The sequence below is a fragment of the Glossina fuscipes genome, unplaced genomic scaffold, assembly GCF_014805625.2.
Source record: "Glossina fuscipes isolate IAEA_lab_2018 unplaced genomic scaffold, Yale_Gfus_2 28, whole genome shotgun sequence".
Lineage (NCBI taxonomy): Eukaryota > Metazoa > Arthropoda > Insecta > Diptera > Glossinidae > Glossina > Glossina fuscipes.
This window is the reverse complement of record NW_023998423.1, coordinates 2,850,317-2,867,055: the sequence shown is the minus strand read 5'-3', so window position 1 is coordinate 2,867,055 and position 16,739 is coordinate 2,850,317. Positions and strand designations below refer to the sequence as shown.

General features: G+C 33.5%; 1 protein-coding gene across 9 annotated transcripts in view; it reads right to left on the bottom strand.

Moving 5' to 3' along the window:
* Positions 1 to 16,739, bottom strand: part of LOC119636698 — a 43,166-nt gene that overhangs the window by 21,347 nt on the left and 5,080 nt on the right. For 4 of the 9 annotated variants that reach the window (XM_038032244.1, XM_038032248.1, XM_038032250.1 and 1 more), the window contains exons 2-9: positions 12,751 to 12,907; positions 12,454 to 12,620; positions 11,882 to 11,917; positions 1,299 to 1,481; positions 1,065 to 1,208; positions 849 to 982; positions 601 to 781; positions 185 to 499 (exon numbers count right to left, since the gene is read on the bottom strand). In XM_038032244.1, the coding sequence (XP_037888172.1) occupies positions 185 to 499; positions 601 to 781; positions 849 to 982; positions 1,065 to 1,208; positions 1,299 to 1,481; positions 11,882 to 11,917; positions 12,454 to 12,620; positions 12,751 to 12,907 (1,317 nt within the window). The remainder of the gene's footprint in view (positions 1 to 184; positions 500 to 600; positions 782 to 848; positions 983 to 1,064; positions 1,209 to 1,298; positions 1,482 to 11,881; positions 11,918 to 12,453; positions 12,621 to 12,750; positions 12,908 to 16,739) is intronic. The other 5 variants (XM_038032251.1, XM_038032252.1, XM_038032253.1 and 2 more) reach the window with 2 other exon arrangements.

Below are 16,739 nucleotides of genomic sequence, written 5' to 3'. Positions count from 1 at the left end.
GTTAGAAGTTAACATTCATTTTCTAATAAAAGTTTATTATTAAGCGCTTAGCAATCGCAAGTTTTTCTAACTAACGTAGGAGGAACTTATCCCCTATTCCTAACTAATTCAAGTTTAAAGTCAATGGAGAATTCTTCCACGCGTAAAGAAAAAAAAAAAAAAAAAAACAAAGAAAATGACTTACAAAATAGAACCGCTACGTGTGGCATTTTTTCGATAATCAAATCTAACATTTCGTCGGTTATATCTTCAATTTGATCGGAATTGGTTTGTTCTTCAAGCCATTTAAGCAATTTCTCTTCATCCTCTAGGTTGCCTTCATAAATGGTTGGAATGCCTTTTTCAAAGTAAATGAGTTTAGGAACTTTAGTGATGCCATATTCCAAGGCCTCCTCGGGATTGTCAATTTTGACAAACGTTACACCCAATTGGTCACATTCATCGTCTATATTTTCCAATTCCTCTAAGACTCTTTCCGATTTCTCATCATTATTATCATCTGCAGGTTAAAATGAAAGTAGAACAGAGAAGCGGGTAACAAAGAGAGAGAAAGTGTTTGAACGTTCGCTTAAAGCAATAATTTCATATCAAAGTTATTACAGAATAGAACGGCCAGGACGCGGCCTTCTTTAACCATTTTATCGAGCATTTCATCGGTAACATCTTCAATTTCATCGTGCTCCAATTGCGAAATAAGCCATTGCAAAATTTGTTCTTCATCCATAAGATCGCCATCGTATATATTGGGTATTTGTTTTTCGAAATAAACTATGGCCGGAATCTGTGTATAAGGCAAGATAATGTTATTGGGCATTTTTGGCTTCTCTGCTTTTGAGACATTTAAATACCGTATCTATACCAAATTCTTCTGCGGTCTTGGCATCGTCAATTTTTACAAACTGTATGCCATGCTTATCGCAGTCGTCATCAATTTGCTCTAGCTCTTCTAATACGGTCATTGAATCATCATTGCCGTGATCATCTAAGATAATCAAAATCGATCATTTTTTTGGTTTTTTTTTGTTTTAATTTTGCGAACAAAAAGTGATTTTCATTTGACGTACAAAATAATACCACCAAATTATCGATGTTACTGATTAAAGTGGCTAAAGTCTTTGGGGTAACATCTTCTATAACGTCATCTTCATCGCCGGTGGATTTATTCTGAACTAACCATTCCAAGACATCCTCTTCACGTTGCAGTTCACCTGCATTTAATAATAATAAGGGAAAAAGTCCGGAAGTTTAGACGTGAGTTTTGATTTGAAGAATCTGATGGGTTTTTTATGTGCATATACCTTCATATATAATGGGTGTCTGATGACGATAGTAAACCAAGGCCGGCAAGCCACCCAAATTATATTCCTCCGCTAAAGCTTCATCATGTATTTTCACAAAACCAATACCCAACTGATCGGCCTCATCGTCGATATTCTCCAATTCTTGTAAAGCTTTAGCACATTTACGACATTGCGGTTTATCTGCGATTTTGACGAAGAAAAACAATGTGATGAAAACAAAATTAAAGAATTTCTTGGCTGTATTTTTAACTCAACTCTTAAGCGTCGAGCAAAGTGTGTTGTTTTATGTTGAGGATTGAAATTTCATTAAACGGAATTCGCTTCTTGTGTAGGGTAAATTGTAAGGAATTTTAAAACATTTTTTTCTCTACTAGGAAGTTAAGAAAATTTCCTCTACCACTGAACTAAAGCAAGCAGCATGCGTTTACGAGAAATTAAATAAACAAAATAAAGAAAAGGTATCAAGAAAACGTTGAAAACTTTGTGTGTTAGTTAAGCTCATAAAAGCAATCCTTGGATTATGTGGAGTTATTAATGTGAGCCATCGTAAGCAATCGTTAAATGTACATAGCAATGTTAAAGATTAGTAGCCATCGAAGAATAGACAGTCTGATAAAATTTTTTTTTTTTGGACAGACAATTTGTCTGTCATGTATGAGAATTGTCATTTGGTTTTGCATTTGGTTTTTTTTTTTTTTAAATCGAATTGCTGGCGAGAATAGAAAGAACATTATCTTCCTTCTCTCCTGCTTTTTTCAATAGTGAATGTGATGTAATCCTGTATAATTTATTTTCATTTCATTCGCTTTAAAACAATTTAGAACGCTGTGATTGGGCAAGGGCAAGGTCGATCCTTTATACACCTTACGCCACTCTGCCGACCGTAATCCGAAATTAAAAAATTTCATAAAATTAAGAATTGTAAACATTATTTTTGAGGGAGGGTCTAAAAGTTGAATTTAGTGTTGTTCCTTTTTTTCCAGCAAATATCTTCTCCTCACATTAATTGCTCAACATGAGGACTTTCCTTCATGTAAAGCCTTACTTTTCATGAAAGTCCTCAGACAGAAGCAAGTGCTAGAACCAAGGTGTTCGAATTTTATGGGTGTATCTCACGCCCTTCTGGAAATTGCACCGCATCCGCAGAAGCTTAAGTATAACAAATTATTTTCATCTAGATAGTTTTCTTAAAATAGGGCTTTTTACAGGGAGCGATGTATACCATAAATTTTCAACAATATTTGTTCTCGGTCCATCTGAAATCGAAAATTTCATGGACAAACATTAGACGGACAGGTGAACAAACTACTCAAATACAACTCATGGGATCCATCCCAAGTTCTAACCTAAATTAGCATAACAAGTATTGTAGGAGTGGTAACTCTTAAATTGAAGTAAATAAAATACAACAATATTTGAATGCGCCGTCAACACACAACATATTATAGAGATAAGTGTCGGTATTAAATGAATTAAATTAATTGAATTTTAAGAATGCAGCACAATCGACCATGAAAAATAAAATGAAGGTCAAATTTTAAACGCAGCTCGAAAACGAGAGTAGATAACAGAAAATTGAACATAATTAGGTAGATGTTGAAGCCAAGTATAGATCCCCTTTCCAGAGTCCATTACAGATTTTGTCATATATTTGAACTACTATCGCTTTGATCACTTTCTGAACAGTCACCCACTCTTATACTGATATATTGTGGGTTTTTGTATACACATTTACACTCACTGTCATGCTTAAGAGGCCTATAAATATGTTCGAGGAAGAACTCAAATCCAGAGATCTTGCATTATCGGCAAACAACGAGAGATAACCTCAGATCGTATGAACACTCTCGTGGTCATCAAATCTTACTGATGTAGCTACCGCCGCGTTTCGTTGAAGCGTTCTGTTGTAATGTCCCAAAAAGCTGCAGATGTAAGCTTTTTTCTTTTCAAAGAGCCGCAAGATGTTGAGAGAGAGAAAAAAAGGTTTTTAAAAGATTTGAGGAGATTTCTAAGTTGCTCGACATCCCATCACACTGAAGTGAAATGAAGAACAGAATGTTTTTGGGCATCTGCTAAACTGTCTAGATAAAACAGATGTTTCTTGTTAATCTTGTTTTCCTTCATTTTTCGTAACATTTAGTTTTATGAAATATTTTTCTTTGCCTTCGTAATTTTCTTCTTTCTTTTTCGAGTTCTTTCAACACTTCTCAAAAACACTTTCTTTCGTCTCCGAGTTTGTTGAGTTTTATTGCGGTGCGTGTAAACGGTTCACAGAGCAAAAATGACATATTGATCTACATATGCGGGCAAGCACGCATTACAATTGTTTCTTCATATCATTTTTTTTTTTATTTTCTTTTTTACTTATTGTTCTTCTATCGCGTTTGTTGATCTCAAGTGTTTTTGGCTAATGGCCATAAGTTAAAGAAAATCTTTCTTTAATATCTGTACATATGTTATATATATTTTCATATGTCTGTATTTGTGACAGTAAAATTTGAAAATCTTAAATTTTCATAATGTTTGTCATAATAAATAATTTTAAAAGACAAAACTTTTTCTCATCTAAGAAATAAAAAAAAATAAAAAAAAAAAAAAAAAAAAAAAACAATAAAAAGCAGCGATGCAAAGTCAACCAGTAATGATAAGAATAACCTTCAAATTAATATATATACATAAAAAAAAAAAAGAAAAGAAAATTGAGAAAAGTATAAAATTAAATTGAAAATAATGAAAACTTTTTTCAAGTAGAAATAATTGACTCGAAATCTATGGCAATCAAGAAGACTGACTAATCATAGATATTTCATTCAAATGCGGATTTGAAGTAAGCTTATTATTGGAAGGTAAAAAGTTATATTTGCATACATACGAAGATAGTGAAGAGGTCTTTTAATTATGGATATTTGCAAAAGTTCTTGCAAATAACAAGATAATAAGATGCTCACATTAGTGTCTTTTTATGGCAAAAATTAATGTTTCTTCCTTATTGCGGGCTTATTTTTGAACCGATAACGTCCAATTTTGCATTAAACTTTCAAATGATTTACGTTTTTGTTTATTTGGCTCCAAACACTTCAACCAATGATCATCTAAGAGCATATATAGAATTTTCAAAGCAAAACTTACAACGCCTTCGTAGCATATAAGCAGCTGCACCAAATGCTATTTAATTTAGGGTAACAAGTGAAGCTGATATAGCGTGTATAACCGACTTATGTACGCATAAGAATATAATTCAAATAATGAAAATATTATAACATCTTATACTAAGCCAAAATTCTGTCCTAAACTGGACGGAGCATTTCAGTGTCCACTTCGCAACCAATAGTAGACAAATTTGGATCCAAATTTATTAATTAATCTCATCCAAAAACAACATCGGCAAATTGCGCGTATAAAGGAGCACTAATTTGATCGACACATAAATCCTGCAGATTGTAAGTTACGTTTTTACGGCAGCCGTTAAGTTAACTCTGGGGAGATGAAGGGAGCTGTCAAGGTCTTTAAGCAAGAATACATACTGCAGCAAGTCGATATGATTCCGTTCGTACATGTTCTTAAAAGGAGATGACAGAAGGACAGACGGGCGGATATGTCGACGTCGGACATTTGTTATGGTTAAAGGCTTTCACTTTGCGCCTATGGCTCAATCTTTCATTCTGAAATATGTGTGCAAGGGTGGTGGTGCCCCCGGTACGTATTTCCTACATATCCTTTAAGCGGAATAGCAAAATGCCGTTCTTCAGCGAGAGATCTAACAATGAAAGACATAAAAAGCGACTAGGTTTAGGCTTTTGATATGAGAGGCGATAATTCTCATTGCGAGTGTAGTTGATTATACTATAGAAGACGAGAAGTCTTTTGCAATTGGTAATAGGGAAGATTTTGGTTCGTTTTTCATTGTTAAAGTTCTTAGTGGAGATAGAATAGCAAAGGAGCAGAAGGACTTAACCTAAAATGTAGTCTATTGAGCATAAACAGATGCTACCCATCCAACATTGTGTGTTTAACAATAGTCAGCTAAGAAAGCTCATTTCTTTCATTCTCTCTGTCTCCCTCTTTCTCTCCATATATATATATATTTCCCCCCTCTATATATATATGTATGTGTATATATTTGTTTATTTAAGATAAAGTGTCATGACTATTCAATAGAGTAATTGTTGATTTTTAGGTTAAGTGATTCTGCTTTGCTGCTGCATATAGAATAGAAGGTTAGTGTACGAGCAAATTCGTTCCGTTTTTTGAAAAAATTCAGGTTTATGTAAAATATACTTGTTACAAAACTTAATAATCGAAATATGCACCATCATTCACTATGGTCCCTCTCCACTTATCGGATAGCTATTGACCTATTTTTGGGCGTTTTCAACTTTTCTTAATCACTGACTTTCGAAATATGTCTGTATCGCTCTGAATAAGTGGCAACCGGAAGGGATCACGTCTGAGAAATATGAGGGATGCAGTAAAGCTTCCCAGACTAGGCTGACAATTATTGCCTTGCTTGCTTTTGCTGAAGACAAAAGTTTTTTGCCTGAAATCTTGCAAGCCACTTTCTAACGGTTTCGTAGCTTACTACGTTTCATTCCAAGCTATTTCAGCCATCGCTGCAGCTTGAGCTGCATACAGAACATGCAGTTCTATAAATGATTTTCTTCTCTTTATCCTTTGATATATATTGGATGACGCCTTGTAAACAACTGAAACTTAGATCGTTCAGCGATTAACATCTAAGTTATCGCTACGTGACATTTGTCGAAAATTGAACGCGTCTGAACACGTCTTATGAAGACACAAGTTTCAACGCAATAAATTTACTCGTACACCTCCTAAGCAAAGGGGAGAAGAAAAGCAGCAATATACAACATATGTATGTATACATATATACCGCTATCACCGTTGGAAAATAATTAGAAAAAAAAGTTAACACAAGAACTTTTTGAAACCATACTGATGAGTGAATTATTCCCTGCGGAAAAGTTTCAAGAACTTTTATCCGAAGCCAAAGAGGCTTTTTTCCTTTAAAACATTGCGATGCTCAGGTTTTCAATTACACTTGTTGTAGGTGTGCCTGCAAGTGTCTATTGCAGTTAATATCTGAACATATTATATAAAGCTTCAACTTTCATTTTCAAGTGTGTTGTAAGAACACTAACTGTAAACGTACTTGCTGAGTTATAAATATTTCTGAGCGATGTGCATAAAATTGTTTCCATAGCCTGCTTGGATTGGTTATATCACTTAACCCAAAGTGTTGATACCAAAACCAAGGAATAAAAAACCGTTCGCAAAAGCGTGCTTCGCACTGTTTCTCTGTGCCTTACATCATTTGTGGTACAAGGGTATATCAAGTATCTAACAAGCAGAAGGACTTTGGATAGACCCACCTTTTATTATACCGATCGATTTAGAATTAATTCCTGTATCGATCTAAGCTCGTCTCTCTGTCTACCTTGTTTTCTCTTGTTCAATCTTCAGGTCGTAATTGTTTTCAGATATTTTGAGGAAATTTTGTGCACCGACATGTTTTGGCCCAAAGACGGATGCCATTTAAAATGGTTGGGATCAGACTACTCGGACTCTATAATCTTCTTATTTGCTTTTTTACAGTAAAATTGTCCATTGAGCAGAATATAATTTCTATATGAAAAAATAACTTATCTCTTAACCGTTTCAAAAACTTGGTCAATGTCGCGACAAGGAAGTATAGACATCCTATAAGATATATTATTAATTACAATCTATCTTGGAAAAGTGAAAATAAATATCAGTCGTTCAAGTTTCTAGTGCAAGCCTTCGTTTTAATTTTGTGAATTTTGTATTCGAGAAGAAGAGATTGTTTTTGCACACGTCTCAATAACAAATAAGGTAAAGGCTAAATCACAGACGTAGAACAATGCAATGTCCAGAAGAATGTGTCCTAAGCTCCTTCGAAGTGCTTTGCCCAAAGTTTCGTATCAAAGGAGATTACTTTCGATAGAAGATGGAATTTGAAAATTGAATAAGTATCATTTTTTCAATATTCTTAATTAATTTTTTTTTCTTCCGTTAAGAGTAATAGGGCTATGCGAAAAGATCTAAAAAAAGGAATATAAATGATTTATATACGGCGATACGATATTTTTTCGAAATTCATTTCGAAAATATGATTGATATAAAAGGAATTCATCGAGAGAGAGAGAGAGAGCGTTTCGTAATCTACTATATTTTTATTTAAATATTTAAAGCTTTGTTACGGGCAAAAATTTATTATCAAGCCTTGAAGACAATTTATTTGAAAATAACATCAACTGTAACATTTGAAGGAAATGTGTCACTTTTATGCCTAACAACACGAGTGCTGATATAAACAAAAAATATATATATGTATCTACCTATGTATTAAAAACGCTAAAATATACAAAAATGAGTGTCAGTGTCAGACGTTAATGCAATAAATTTCTTTTTATGTATTGTGTCAACAGGTTTACTAAAAAACCTCTTGTCTAAGTATGCGTCGGTAACAGAACAATGAGCTAATTATTGCTTTCATCACAGACGTTACTATTAATTTTTTCCTTCTTTCTCATCACTTGCTCTACGGAAACATAAACACATTCGCACACACACACACACACACAACTTCCGTTTAACATAATTACAGGGGTTTGAACACGCAACGATTAAGGTGGCGTGGTAAATAAAATCGAATTCTTTACTAAAAAGTCGACGGACCCTTGGGGCAAAAGAGATATATTTTTTTGTTTTGCCTTAAATAAAATTTATTTATTTTTTTTTTTTTACATTTTTATTATATTTTGTGAAATATTTTAAAAACACCGCAAATCGTTTTTTTTTTGTTTGTTTTTTTTTGTATGTGTTGGTATTTTTAATCTTTTATTTATTTTTTATTTTTTAAATTCACACCAACACACAATTTTTGTGAACTGATCAGAAATGAAATGATCTGCTTGAAATTTCTTGCTTTTCTTTCTTTAATCACACAAATGCGCACAGAAAATAAGACGGAGTGAACATACATATAAACATGTCGTACAATACAGTCTTGTAAGGTCTATTTTTAACAACAATTGTAGGTGGCAGCAGCAACAAATAATATATGCAACGAAATAACTGAGCCGAAGCATAGTCATATTAAATAGCTATATATATAGGTTCGTGTGAGTGTAAATCAAAATCATTTTAAATACTTATTAATTAATTAATAAAGAAAAAATGTATATTTACACTCTCTATTCACCATTGGTGACACAGAGTGTATTTACTTTCTCTTATTCTTGTACAAAATTTGCATTTGTCCATCCGTTCGTTCGACTATACGTAAAGTCATTTATTTCCAAGTTTGTTACAGGAAAGTTAACAGCGCAAAGACTTCATCGAAAACCAAAAGCAAATTGCTTCGGAGAATCGAAAAAGTGATTGCAATGATTGACTAACTAACTGCAATTAGCATTTACGTCCCTTAACGCGTGCCTTTATGGTAGTCACAGCTTTTTTAATGCAAACATTTGTTAGCTCGATATTCCCACTCCCTGAGCTATGAGTGTCCGCTTGTCCGCGATTTTAGTCCATTTTTTTCATTTTTGGGAGAAATGTAAAGTGCATTCTTATCCCTTCTTAGACGAGATAAAGCGATTTTCACCTGAAGAGAAAACGCAACAGAATATCAGGTCATTCGGAAGCCATATACAATTCGCTAGACTAATTTTAATCCTAGAACTACCGACTATGTCATTTTGATGCTCTTGAATTTTCGATTTTCAGCGAAATGATCATACGACAGACAATGTTGCAATATTTTTTGTTTACTATTACTGATATGACAAGTCCTTCATATGTCGACTTGTTCTAATTTTGAAAGCATCGCTAACATAGACCTATTTTTATAAAAAGGGATAATTTTGAACCCCGTTTTTTGTGAAGTCGCCACATTGAGAAACCGATCGATCAAGCAGGTGTTTCTTGCGAACATTATGGTAGCAATTTTGCCGTGCTTTATCGAGGTTAGTTCAGTTTCTCCTCCATTGCGGGCGTGCACATTAATCTCTAATCATTTTTGAGCTGCGGATTTCTAATCGATCGGGAAATGTTTGTGCCAAACTTTAGCTCCTTATCTCCATTTTTACGACTTTAGCGATTTCACGAAAGAAAGCCGTTCAAAATGATCCCTTTTGATAGAAACAGATACAACGCCGATAGTTCTAGTATTGAGGAGTTTTGATGAATGTCGTAGGCTACGAATTTTTCCAATAGCTTGCGAACTCAAACGTCACTTTCAAATTCGACCCAGCTTAATGAAAACAATTTAGGCTTTAGAGATCGAAGTAGCAAATATGTTCAGAGTTATTGATAGAAAAGATTACTTTAAGCCTTTACGGTTTTTATTTTCAATAGCGTTCGCCCTTTGGCCAAAGTAAATCAGCGGGCCGAACTTCATCATAATATCTCAAATATTTTGACGTGTGGAGTAGATGAGCAGACATCAGACGGACAGGCAAGCTTAGAAAATGATACTCAATCGGTCGACATAATAATAAGTGATGTATGGCATAACAAGGCAGGCTGTAATTGGTTTTGTTATAACGATCGATTGGAAATTTGATCTTGTCTTGTTTCCTTGCATTCAACTTGCAGGGAATAATTTTTTAAAAGTTTGGATTGAATTTGATGCACTGATCTCGAACACTTCCCAGCGACCACCTACAAACGTGTTTGGTAATTCTACACTCACTGTAGGAGATCCCGCCAGATGAACATGTGTTCGATGAGTTTGGGATTCTAATTCAAATCAACTATGTCCCTCCTAAGACTAAAGAAAGAACATCTGGCACTTTTACGCGTGCAAAAACACATTCGTCTCGGTGTAATAGGAACGGTTTTAAAAGAGCTGTCTTTCTCGTTTCGGTCGCCCATGTCAACTCAGTTGTCGAGCATTTCGTTAGAGCTAAACTTATTCAAATGCCTAAGCGTTGGCAAGTGATGAATGTTTAACTCATGGCTGCCGCTCGCCTTCTGGCTGCAGTTTCCTTAATTAATGATCTTAGAGTTACGGTTGGAAAGGAAACGTCATTTTAATCGATACATACATTCATACAAATTACACATAAATGGAATGCGTATGATATAAGTTCTTGTTTCTATATAGTTCGGTTAGGTTATGCGGAATCGGTTTGCTTGGTAAATGGGGGAAAAAGTTGAAATTGGAAAATTTCCCAACTCAACAAAGGGTGTAATTCTGTAAACTGTCTTGGATAAATAGCGTTTGAAAGAAAAGATTTTGATTAAAAAAGTCCATTCACTCTGATCTTGCGAAAAATTCTTTGGGCAAAAGGAAGTTCAAGCTTCAGCCTGACCTGTTGATTGAAAAAATATGAAGACTTTAGCCCATCTGACAATGCTTCATCATACCGATACATTTAATTTATGCCGATTGCGACTGGAAAAACAAACAGTTGAAAGGCTGCGCGTCTTATTACAATTTAGATAAAAAAAAAAAAATAAATAAAAAAAACAGAAAACGTGCCTGTCATTTAAACGAAGAAACAAATGGAAGGTCTTGCAGAAGAGAATTTAAATTACAATTAATTTAATTTTATAAAAACTTGTCACACTATTTGATAAATTTATTATTATACGCAAAGCTGTTGTATCTCTTCTGCATCTTCCTTATGCGGATAGGATGGCGTTATGTGGCGAGTAAGAACAAATGTGAATTTTTTTCTTATAATGAGATTTACATGTGCATATGAGTACACACATATATATGAGTAGGTATTTTTGCACATATTCTCTTCTATAAATGATGAATCTGGCCTGTAGCCCAGACGCTTCAATATATTTAATGGGAGATGTACAATCGCATATGTATGCATAAATGTCGAAAATTAGATATTTTTTTTTTTTGTTTCTGCTCAAGTAAACACTTTAAAATAAATGCATTCTTATATACATATATTAACTGATCGACTAAATAAATATATGTATATATTAGAAGGTATATATTATATACGCGTTTGTAAGAGATTGGCATGTTTACGATCTTCATTTGTATGCTATTTGTTGTCGTTGAAAGACTGCTAAAAATATTTCATTTCTGTTTTGTTTTTCTTTTGTGTTTATTTATTTTTTTTATTTTTTTTTGTTTTTTATAATTTTTTTAATTTCAATTTCAATTCGCTGCGGTCTTTCAATTTATACTTTTTGTGTTCTATACTGAGTACCGCACGTACGGTGGTTGTAAATATGGTCGTTAATGTTTCTGGGGTATTGGCTTTAAAGGGTAAACAAATTTCAAAGCAATAAATTATAGGGGTAAAGGGTGAGAGAGAAAACAAAGAAGGGGAGAGAGTACTTGATAGAAAGAGAAAAGCATGCATACAATGAAATATCAAGAGTTTAGTAATACAATAATAAACTATTAGGGGCAGAGGAGGCACTTTTTTTTCTACGAGTGCTATAGAATAAGTCATTTTTTGGTTAAAAAGGGATTACGATTGTTCAGAGAGATGGTAACAGTGCCGGATTTTTGTTGAAAGGATGGGGGTTTTCACAAACACTTATTTGTGCTGTAAACTTACCCATTACCCTAGGTGGACACGTGGCATGATCAGGACCTGCGATCGATTCGAGATAGAAGTTTCTTTGAATCATTAATTCAATCTTTAAACAAACGACAACAATAATATTCTTCACACACATTCACACATTGTGGTTTTGGTTTTCTTTTCTTTTTCGTTTTATACAAAATTTTTAACTTCCATTCATTTTCACTTGGAAAAGAAAACTCGGTAATTTTTTTTTTTCTTTTTTTTTTTTTTTTTTGGTTTTATGCTTTCTGAGGTTAGCCACAAGATTTTCTCTCTAACAGAAAATTGCTATTCTAAGCATTTTTAGTCACTTTTTGCTCTATTGCTAAAAAAACTAAAAACACATATTCTAAAAAAGGCTTTCGTAAGAAAAAAAAAAAAAAACAAATAAAAAAAAAAAAAAAGAAAACAAACTGCAACTGCTTTAAAATTATATACATACACTTTAAACAAAATTACAAAAAATATTATTATATAAATCTATATTTTTACATAAGTTTTTTTAATTAAAAATAGAAAGTGAAAAGTATTCAAGTCTCGTTTTTAAATTATTTCTTACTTACAGAACAAGACGGCCACGAAATCGGTGTCTTCGATGATTTTCAATAAGATTTTCGCATTGACTTCTTCAATGCGATCGGGCAGATCCATAGCCTCTAGTGAGGTTAAAAAATCTAAAACGCCTTCTTCGTCCATAAGATCGCCATCGTAAATAATGGGCTCTTTCTCTCTGTTAGCGGCAAGAAGAAGAGAGTTGACGGTAAGTTTGCTTTTTTTAGTTCTTCTTATTTTGGTTTTTTTTTTCCCCCCTCCCCACATATATAGTGAGTTGGTTAGCAAACTACTCTGAGAAAAATTACCTGAAATACGTTAAGGCTGGGAAATTTTTAATTCCGTATTGCTTGGCTAGACGTTTATCGTTGATTTTAACAAAATCCACACCGAACGAATCGGTGTCATCGTCGATTTTTTCGAGTTCGGCCAACACTTTATCACAAGTAACGCAGCTGCGAGCATCTGTAGCAAAGCAAAAAGACAACATAAAATTAATAAAATTTGAGTAAATTTAAAAAAAAATGAAAAAATAATAAATAGATTTTTATAAATTACTTGAAAGTTTATTTGTCTTATAGAAGAATTTTAAAATAGAATCACGAAAAGGTTTTTCTCAATTCTAGGGAGAATCTTTAGTATTCGCGTCATTACGTTAGAGTAGCATATATTTCATGAGGAGCGATCGGGCCTTCTGGGTGAACGGGTGTTTTTTTTTTATTTGCATTCAAACATGTGTCGAGAAGCGTCGGCACTACGTTTTAGATGAACATCGCTCGTTGTTTATGGATACCAATGCTTTGTCTATTGCAGTGCGTTTATAAGCGGATCACGCGTTTTCTCTTATATTACAAAGATTAAGATAGATTCATTATAAACATGTTCCCTCATTTCGGTGACGGTTGAAAGAACATTTTCGCTTGGTTAATTGCAACCATGTCGAAATAATACTTTAAAGGTTACTTTACTAAGCTTTTTTTCTAGACTGTAAGAAACATCTGTTCCGTTAATCTATACTTTGCTGCTGCAGTGGGCGGGTTTTTGGATAAATTGTTTCTTTGTAAACGCGGTCGCGAAGTTTCAGTTTTTAGCTTGAACTTTTGCTAAGATGTTCTCATCGTTAGAAAAATAAAAATGTAAGCTCTTTACAGGGCGTGTGTTATCTCTACAATTATTTTGTTAGAGTATGACACGAACCTTAAATTAGAGGAGGCGAATAGCAAACATTATTGTTATTGTATGTACCAGAACAAGTGCGTTGTAGTACTTTTGCCAGTATTAATATCACTCCTAAACCCTGGCGAAGCAACCAATCTAACATTCCTTCCTAGTAAACGAGTTTTAACCCTAAGCCGTTTTCGTCAGGTCGGAACAATTAAAAGATTTATTTGTTTTGAGTGTTAATTTGTAAAAACAGAAACTCTTTGTGCTTTGGTTTTCGTGTCAGCAATTTTTCCTTCATTCATCAGAATTCATTAGAATACACACCTGTGTAAGGCAAATATTTGGTTTTAATTATAACAATTCTTTTATGACACACACAGACTTGACTGACGGGCTTGAGAAATGTTTTAAGTCTAGTAATAGCATTCCGGATGATTTATTGAGGCAAAAGCACTCGTTGTGTACGAACTATGTGATTATGGAAGACCCCTTAGCAGGACTGCACTAGTCGAAACTGTGTTCGTTCGATGTAACTGTTACTTGTTTCCAAAGCAAAGTGTACCACTTCAAGTAAAACACTTCAAATCAGTAATCACAGCAAAAAAAGAACACGGTCTGGAAGAGCTAACGGCTCAACCACCATAAAAAAATTGAAATATTGAAAGTGTATCTTGACCTTGCGAGGAAAAAAAATCATGCCATGGCCTTTATTTGCAAGTATTAGTTTTTAATACATAGTTCGACAATAGTAAGCTCATATAAAAACGGTATAATTTTTGTGTTTCATGGCAAACATAAGAATTGTGTTTGTGTGGGGTACTAAATAGTCGGCCTGGCGCGAATCTAATATTTTCATTTGTTTTATTTGCTGTTGCCGTAATTTTAAATCAATTTAATCATTTCGGTTAGAGGATTAGTAAAACACCTGTAATTGAAATATCCTAATTATGAGCAGAATGTCCACGGGGCGAATGCTCCAATTAATAAAATGAAAATTTCAATTATCTGTTTCGCCAGACGCAACGTGGTGTTTATAATGTGTACATCGAAAATCGTTGGGCTTTGGGTATTTCCAGCAAAACCGAAACCCTTTTGTACCCTACGTCATTTGTGGTGCAAGAATATATCGAAACTGTGCTGATGTATGCAAAACCCAGAAGGAGTGATAGACCCATCTTTCATTCATTCATTCATTCATTCGCATCCATTCAAAATCACTTTTTGAATCGATATAACCTTGTCTCTCCTTCTGTCCCTCCGTCTATCTTGTTTTCGAGTGTTCAAACTAAAGATCGTAATTTTTGAGATACTTTGATGATATTTGATACACCAACGTGTTTTGACCCGCTATTGAAAATGGTTCGGTTCTTTTTACTCTTTCAATCACTTCCCATATGAAGTCTAATTTTGAATAGTCGCTATATGAATAGGTGGTAGGTGTTGTAGGATGCTTATTGGTAAGCTGCGCGCCATGTTTTCGCTAGTTTTTTCTACAAGTAATGACGTAGTGTCCAGAGAAAGCGGTGTTAAATTTCAGAAATTTTGACATCCTACGATATTAAATATGAGAACAGGCGCCAAACTCAAGAGATTAACAGTAATATCAAATCTTAAGTTTATCAAGAAAATTAAAGCTCCAAGGTAGATCTAGAACATACTCCTATGAGTTTAATTTAAAAAACTTTTAAGAGCAAATCCACTATTTACAGAGAATTAAAATTTTTTATTTTTATAGGAATTTTCGGAATTTTCGCAAGTCTATCAAAATTCACGAGTAAATATTTGTCTTAACGGAATTTTCAGAATCGAACATAATTAATTCCCGAAGGTAACCGAAAATTCTGTGGCTATTTCATGTTATTAAAAATCTCTAGGTGTTATGCCACATTATGTAGAGTTTCGCTCACGACATTCCAACGTCGTGATTAGCATCTTCTAGGATCTGACAGAAGAGGAGCTTATAAGATATTTTCGCTGATGAAGAGCACATAAGCTTTGCAGATTTTGAAATGCTGCTGAAGGCTATGAAGGCCATTTGATTTCTTTTATATGATTATAAAGCAATCGCGATAGATCCCACTACGCTCCGAGAATAAAAATAATCAATTAATTGTGCATATGTAATCTGTCGATTCCGATTTAAATGCTCATACTTACACCAACTTACAGTCCTAGATTTATCCAATTTCGTTTAATTTAATTAAAATTATAAAATTAATTCCTATTAAAATGTGATTTTTTTTATGAAATTCACATATTGACAAACATTTCATATACGTTCGTCATGCATATAAAACAAACGGTATTTCCTTAGCAGCCCGTATATGTCGTATACTATATGTGCATAGACACCGCAACAGGCGTAGTGAGCAACATTTCCCTAAAAGCTATTAAATGCATATTTAATTGAAAAATAAATGAAATTAAAAGCAAAAATGATAACATTTTATATAAAAAATATGAAAGAGATATAAAGTCTATCTCTCGCACACGTACCCATCTATCTATCTGTATATAACAAACATTGTTGTACGTACGTCTATATTTACATTAAGTTTACAAAATGCTCGTTTACTTGTGTTGGAATATAATAAGGTGGTAACATATGCTTGGGTGCACGTACCGTAGAAATATATGCACATATATGTTTGCATATACAAATATATCAATCCTGTTATGCATGTGTGTGCGGGTGTGTATTTGTATGTTGTATTACACATATATATATATATATACCTAACCTTACATAGTTGCTCCTAAGTTTTTATGAATTAAATCAACAAGTATTTCGAGCAGTTTTGTAATTAAAATTAATTTTCGACTCATACATCAAATTCTTTTTATTATTTTTGTTTTTTTTTTTTTGTTTTTAAAATGCAATAAAATTAAATAATAAAGTGAAAAATGCAGAATAAGTACATAGGCATGAAAAAAAATTAACAAAATTAAAGAAATTTTATTATAGCATTAACCAGATTCATTGAATGATTTCTCAAGAATTCATTCAATTTGCATGCATAATAGACCAGAAGCGGCAAAAGAGATCAATAATCGTAATCGTCTCCACAAAAATGAAATGATGTCACGAATATGACTTGAAAGGACTGCGGCATGTTGTCTAAAATTTTATTCT